Source organism: Pipra filicauda, unplaced genomic scaffold (genome assembly GCF_003945595.2).
Source record: "Pipra filicauda isolate LSUMZ 115617 unplaced genomic scaffold, ASM394559v2 scaffold838_size68676_pilon, whole genome shotgun sequence".
NCBI lineage: Eukaryota > Metazoa > Chordata > Aves > Passeriformes > Pipridae > Pipra > Pipra filicauda.
The window spans coordinates 21,249-28,641 of NW_024105018.1; the positions used below are offsets into that span (position 1 = coordinate 21,249).

General features: G+C 51.4%; 1 protein-coding gene across 1 annotated transcript; it reads right to left on the reverse strand.

Moving 5' to 3' along the window:
• Positions 1-5,803: 5,803 nt before the first annotated feature.
• LOC120325122 (olfactory receptor 14C36-like) lies at positions 5,804-6,570 on the reverse strand. The gene is made up of 2 exons (XM_039390528.1): positions 5,962-6,570; positions 5,804-5,815 (listed from the first exon to the last, which is right to left on the reverse strand). The coding sequence occupies exons 1-2, from the start codon at positions 6,568-6,570 to the stop codon at positions 5,804-5,806; spliced, it is 621 nt and encodes a 206-aa protein (XP_039246462.1).
• Between the last annotated feature and the right edge of the window lie 823 nt (positions 6,571-7,393).

The window sequence follows — 7,393 nt, forward strand, 5'->3', positions numbered from 1 at the left end:
GTCAGGCTGTGCTGGGCATCTCCTGGAGGTGACACCAGGGCTCCTGCAGTTTCCCTGACCTCCATTTCCTCCTGCCATGCTGAGTGTCCAGCCCCTGACCTGATGGGGATGCTGAGACTCCTCTCTGTGCCCCAGGAGCTGCTGTGCCCTTCAGAGGGGCTGGGGCTGTGGGGGGAGTGCCCAGAGCTCTGCAGCACCCTGGGCTGGGCACTGCTGTGGGGCCAGACCAGACTGGGCTGCTCCACCCGTTGACCTCTATAATGAAATCCCTTCTAATTTTCTCCTGAAGAACCATGAGAATATGTGTTGTGTCCTGTACACTAAACTGAAACTGTGGGATAATAGAAAAGGTTTTGGTGTCAGGGATATTGAGAAGGCTGGGCAGTGTCACTGGGAGACCTCTCCCAAAGACTTGGAAAGGCCAGAGCCATCCCAGAGCTTCCTGGGGCCTTGGCAAAGGCAGACATAGAACCAGTCTGCAAACAGGGCAGCAAGGAGGGTTGGCAGAGTTCCAGACTGCTCAGGCTCAGCAGGGAAGGGGATAGGGCAAGTCCTCCTGCAGCCATTCCCAGACATGGGAAGGACAAGGCAGGGATTGCAGAACCCCTGTGGGAGGGAAAAGAAGGGGATGTTGTGTGCCCAGACTTTATCAAGGCCTTTGACATGGTCTCCTTTGGTCTCCTTATGGCCAGACTGGTGACAGCTGGACTGGAGAAGTGAAACATGTGGTGAGTGGGAAGTTGAATGACTGATGAGGGTCAAAAGTCATGGCACAAATTCCTCTTGGCAGCAACTCCCAGGTGACATCCATCAGGGACCAGCCCTTGACCATTCCTATGGAACATCTTTATTATGTCTCTGGATGATGGGATGAAATGCACTTTCCACTCCTTTGTGGATGAGGCCAAGTTGCAGCGAGTCTGTGAGAAACCTCCTCCAGTTAATGGTGACTTGTACAAAAAATGTGGTCAAGATGACTGAGTGGGATAAACTTGTCCTGCCATCAGGTGCCCAGCAAGGCCCAAGACAATGAAGGAAAAACTCATGGGTCAGAGGAAAGGAAAATCAAAAGAAGGGAAAAAGACCAAACACAACCAAACCAAACCCAAACAAACACAGAATGACAGAATATGCTGAGGTGGGAGGGACCCACAAAGATCATCCAGTCCAACTCAACTCATCCAGTCCATTGCCATCTGCTCCCACCCCAGCAGGCTCTGGAGCAAAGCACGGCTGAGGTCCAGCCCAGCTCTGCTCTGACACAAAGAACCTGCAGTCAGGGACAGGAAGAGGACAAAGTCTTGTTTGACCAGCCTGAGGAATAATGGGCTCAATGACCTCCTGTATTCCTGGGCACTTGAATGACCCTGTGGATCAGGTTTGGTAGCAGGGAGGGGGCTGCAGGTTTCCCTTAGGGAAGAGGAGATCAGGAGTTGACTCTGTGTCAGAGAGAGCCAGTTTCAGGTGACTCCAAAATGGACCAGCCAGTGCCCAAAGCTGAGCCAAAAAGCAATTCCAGAGGCACCTCTGTGATAACCCTTTGGAGAAAGGATAAAATCCAGGGTGTTGTAACCCAGAGAGGAGTGAGAGAAATGGGGGAGAAACAACCCTGCAGACACCAAGGGGAGTGGAGAAGAAGGAGGAGTGAGAGAGCCTTGGTGGGCACCTGGCAGCCAAAAGCCAACCCCCCAGCCCTGAGAGCCACAGCTCAGCCCAGCACAAAAGCTCCTTTCGGTCTGGAGGTTCTTTGCAGCAGCTTTTTAGCAGAGCTGCCAGCTGGGCCATCAAAGGGGATGCTCAGCTGGGTCTGAAACCTGTGTGATCCTTGTCGGCCTTGGCTCTGTAGGAAAGAACTATAGAATCCTAAATGGTTTGAATCAGATGAGACCTTTATAGGACATCTAGTCCAACCTCCCCACAATGAAGAGGTTTACGTCCAACTAGATCAGGTTGCTCAGAGCCCTTTCTAACCTGGCCTTGAATGTTTCCAAGGGTGGGGCATCTATGACCTCTCTGGGCAACCTGTGCCAGTGTTTCATCACCTTCAGTGTAAAAAATTTCTTCCTTATATCTAGTTCCAATCTGCTCTTTATTAGTTGAAAACCATTATCACTTGTCTTATTACAACTAAGTCTGTGCCCATCCTTCTTATAGGTATGATCTCAGGAGCTCCTGACAAGCCTTGACCAAACCAGGTGAGCAATGAAGAGACCCTGGACTGGACCAGGGTGTGGTGAAGTGTCCCTGGACTGGACCAGGTGCTCCTGGATGATAAAGGTGGGAACAATCCAGAGTGGAACAGCTGGGGAACACAGGATAATCAGTCATCCCATGAAAGCCTTGGAACATTCCCTGCCTGTATCACAGCCCAAATGGAACAGTTTGGATACAATTCCCAAATAGTTTGGAAACTCCAGTCATTCCTGACACCAGGATGGAAATTCAGCAGATAACTAAAGCCAGTCACCTTGGGAGCCCACAACCAGCGGGGCTGAGGGAGGCCCTGGCAGCTCCCCAGCACCTCCCTCTCAGTGGGACACCTCTGGCAGCCTCTCCCAGCTCGGGAACCCTCCAGTTTGTGACACTCCAAAGATTGTCCCTGATGCCCAGGACAATTCTGATCCCCCTCCACAAACACTCCTCCAGCTGTGACCCTTGTCAGGGTCTGTCAACAGACCCTTGTTGGGAAACACAAAGGGATTTGGGGGAGTGTTTCCCTGACAACAAGGAGAATTTGGGAGAGGGACCTTTCCACACCCAGCTATTGATGTGTCCACACATCTCTGCCTGGGTGTGGGTGTGAATTGACTGTGGTGGGAATGTTGTTGTTTTGAATGCTGTTGTGAATATACCAGTCACTGTTAAAATTGTAACAAATGCTATTGAATCACTTGATAACTGTTAAACTGGTCAATAATTAAATGCTACTAATCTCTTTTGCCCCCTTATATTTGTGTCCTAATCCTTTGCATCCTGATCCTCTTGCATCCCAAGGTTTTGTGTAAATCATTCTCTTTCATCAAAAAATATATTTTTGGTGACTTCCACTTTAAAATGTTCCTCCTTAGCTAAACTACAAAACAACTCTAATTAGTTGTTTATGTCTTAAAGACTTGAAGACAACTAAAGAAAGAAAAATAATTTGTTTTTCAATGTTTTAATGGGTCCCACAGAGTGTTTGGAGTTGCATCAGCTGTCAGTCCAAGATGGGCCATGTCAGAACTGGTGAGGTTGGGGGCTGAGGAGCAAAATTGATCAGACAGGGTCAGTGTGGATCTCCTGAGGAGACACTCAGCATCAAGATCACTTGGAGAACACCTCTATTACCTCTCCTCTAAACTAAAAAATATCCATAATTGAATTAAAACAAAAAAAAAGTACAAATTTTGAAGACTTGTTTTGAAATTGCCTTGAAGACAATTAAAGGAAGACAAAGAGGTCCTGAGGGATTTCTGGAATTTAATGAGCCCCACGGTGTGTTTGCAGCCCAGCCCATGATCCTGAGGTACTGAGAGAAGATTGAAGCAGCTGCTGAAGAAGTCAGAAGCCAAAGTCCAAGTGCCTTGAAGCATTGCTGGGCCCCACTGAGGGCAGGCACTGCCAAAGCCTCCCCAGGGACTCCTTGGAGCAGCTCCTTGGAGGCCAGGAGTGCAGGCAGACAAAGGCTCTGGGCAGGCCCCTGCAATGCTGAGCAAAGCCTGCCTTGGTTTTGTGGAGCACAAAGGCCAAGGCCTGAGCCCCAGGCCCAGGCCCTGGCCCAGCAGATCCTGTCCCTCCCGGCTGGCTCAGGGCTGTTTGGGGGGCACTGGGATGGGAGGGGGAGGAACAACAAAGGCCCAAACTGGGCAACCCCTGCCAGGCTCCTGAGGGAGGGGTGAGGCAGAACCCAAGGGCAGAACCTGCCAGGAAAGTTGCTTGTGGTGGCCTGAGTGGCAGAGGCAGCTGCCAGAGGCAAGGGGACAAAGGCCTGGGTGCCTTTGGGCCTTGCAGCCCTGCCAGAGCCCTTGGCCATCTCTCCTGCAGGCTGTCCTGCCCTGGCCCTGCTGCTGCTCTGGCCTTGCAGGCTGCACACACCCCTCCTGCTTTCCCACCCCCTCCCAGCAGCATTTCTAGACCCTCCCTGATGGCTCTGCACCAGCTCTGGCTGTTGCCGTGTGCCCTTGGCCTTCTGAACTTGGATCCTGAGCCCCTGTCCCACAGGACATCCCTCCCAGAGCCCAGGCCCTTCTCCTGGGGGTCAGTGCAGAGCTGAGCAGATCCAGGTCACCTCCCATTCCTCTGCCAACCCCCTGGACCTGCTCTGGGCTCTCCAGGTCCTTGCCCTGCTCCCAGGGGCTGTGGGGGTGCTTAATGGTCAGGGCTTGGGGTTTAGAGCTCAGGGTGGTTATTAGGCAGAACTTTGGGAGGTTTGTTGTTCTGGTGGCAGTGTCTGGTTCATGATTAGGGGAAGAGCTTGTTGGTCTGGGTCAGGATTAAAGCTTGGCTTTTCATACTGGTAATACAAGATTGGGAATGGGGTGGACATCAGAGGACAAATAAGAGTCTGGAGTTCTGGGTTTGGGCTTTTTCTGGCTTGGAATTAGAGCAGTGGATTCCTTTTCAGTGGGAGGAGCAGCACTTTTGGGTGGTGTTGGGGCTTGAGGTTACAAAATGCATAAAGGAATGTTTGCACAGTCAGTGTTTCAGCAACCTCAGCATTCCCTGAACCTGGTCTTTACCTCATCCAAATATTTCCCCTCTGTTGGCCAAGCCTCTATTTCCTTCCCTAATTATCTTCTCCCTTTTGTCCCAGTTCCCCCTAACCTCCTCAGAACTTTCATCAGGATGGGCTCAGCTGTGTGATGATGCTGTGCAACCTCATGGAATCAAGGAGCCACTGTGGAACTTGCAGAACCTCATGGAATTATGGGGCCATTGTGACACTGGGGAAAGCCATGGAATCAAGAGGCCACCGGGACACTCCAGGGCCCCATGGAGCCAAAGGAACTCAGGGACAGTGGGCAACCTCCTGAAATAAAGGGGCCATTGTGACACTGCAGAAACCCATGGAATCAGGAGGCCATTGTGGCACTGCAGGGGCTCTTGGAAACAAAGAAACCCTGGACCACAGTGGAATTTCATGGAATCAAGAGGTCATTGTGACACTGGGGAGCCTCATGGAACAAAAGGAATCCAGGGACTTCTTCTCCATACCAGTGTTGGGAAAAGACCTCAGCCTTGAGGAAGTGCCTGGAGGGGAACCCCTTTGCTGCTGGAACTGCTGTTGTGGAGCCCAGCCCTGTCCCAGCAGTGCCCAGGGCCTGTCCCTGCCTGTGCTCACAGGCCTGACCCACAGCAGGACAGTGACTGAGCTGCCAGAGCACTCAGGCCTTGGGCACGGGCAGGAAAGGAGAGGGTGGGAGTGCAAAGAGAGCAGCTCTGAACAGACCCAGTGCTGGGGCTCCCTGGCAGTGCTGGGACTCTTTTTCCCTCCAGATCTGCAAACATGGAAATGCCCTCCAGCTTCAGGGGGGGTCTTGGAGGAAGAATCTGGAAAAAAGAATTTGTGCCCTTTCTTACGCTCCGAGATTGTGATTCCTCATGTACAAACTATCACAGGGAATGTTTGACAAATACCTTGCTGCACAAACTTTTATTTTGTTTAAATGCACACAAAGCATGATTTCTGATTTCTATATTTTGTGGGTGAAAAAAAAGAGGTAGAGAGTCAATTATATGGGATGAAGAACAAAATTTCAGTGTTAATGACAGGAATAGAGGGAAAAGACAGGGAAGCCCTCCACCCCAAACACTATCAAAAGCTTTAGAAGGCAGGCTGGGCCCCAAATGTGTTACACAATGAGTGTTCTGCAGAAGAAAAGAGGCAGTTTATTGCTTCTTAAAAAAACATCCAGTCATCATTTTCCTTATGGCTTCCTTGAGCTCCTGGTTCCTGAGGCTGTAGATGAAGGGGTTCAGTGCTGGAGGCACCACCATGTACAGAACTGACACCACCAGGTCCGGAGATCGGGAGGAGATGGAGGGGGGCTTGAGGTTGGAAAATGCTGTAGCGCTGACAAACAGGGAGAGCACGGCCAGGTGAGGGAGGCACATGGAAAAGGCTTTGTGCTGTCCCTGCTGAGAGGGGATCCTCAGCACAGCCCTGAAGATCTGCACATAGGAGAAAACAATGAAAACAAAACAACCAAACACTAAACAGACACTAACCACAATGAGCCCAATTTCCGTGAGGTAGCCTGAGTGTGAGCAGGAGAGCTTGAGGATGTGTGGGATTTCACAGAAGAACTGGCCCAGGGCATTGCCCTGGCACAAGGGCAGGGAAAATGTATTGGCTGTGTGCAGCAGAGCACTGAGAAACTCAGTGGCCCAGGCAGCTGCTGCCATGTGGGCACAAGCTCTGCTGCCCAGGAGGGTCCCGTAGTGCAGGGGTTTGCAGATGGCAACGTAGCGGTCGTAGCACATGATGGTGAGGAGGGAAAATTCTGTTCCAATGAAGAAGACAAGCAGAAAGGCCTGTGCAGCACATCCATGGTAGGAAATGGTTCTGATGTCCCAGAGGGAATTGTGCATGGCTTTGGGGACAGTGGTGCAGATGCAGCCCAGGTCTGTGAGGGAGAGGTTGAGCAGGAAGAAGCCCATGGGGGTGTGCAGGTGGTGGTCCCAGGCTACGGCGCTGAGGATGAGGCCGTTGGCCAGGAGGGCAGCCAGGGAGATGGCCAGGAAGAGCCAGAAGTGCAGGAGCTGCAGCTCCCGCCTGTCTGGGATTGCCAGGAGGAGGAACTGGGTGAGGGAGCTGCTGTTGGGCATTTGTTGCCTCAGGGTATGATTTTCTGTTGAGGAGAAAAAAGGCAGAACTGAATTAGGCCAGGCTCAATCAGCAAAACATCTTACATGTCTCAAAGCAATTCAACATTCAGGGCCTCTTTTCAGGAAGATCCCTCTGCATCCCTCTCCCTGAGCTCTGGGTTTTGCTGGCTGAAGGGGGCACTGAGAGCAGGGACCCTGGAATGGGCTCCCGAGGAATCCTTCTTGCTGTGCAGTGAGAGGCAACTTGGAGCACAGGGTGACCTTCAATTAAATGCACTTGTGATGCATCAAAGTGTTTCCAGAACTGCTGGTCACAGTTTGCCCAAGCACAGAACAGAGGGAGGGGATTTGGGGGACTTGATTTTGTTTGAATTCCACTTGCCAGGAGGAATTTGGATGGTTGAAATTTCTGACATTTCTAATGTGCTCCAAGGGAAATCTTGTGAGTCCTGAGAGGCAAAGGGGTGGTCTCTTGGTGCAGAGACAAGAGCTGAACATCTTTCCTGTTCACAGCTGCCCCTGGCTGGCAGCTTAGAGCTAAAGGGGGATCACCCTTAGGAATTCCCTTAAAAAAAGTAACAAGGCA

Coding starts and splice junctions, on each gene's coding strand:
- LOC120325122 (XM_039390528.1), bottom strand. CDS start 6,570: ATGCACAATTCCCTCTGGGACATCAGAACCATTTCCTACCATGGATGT.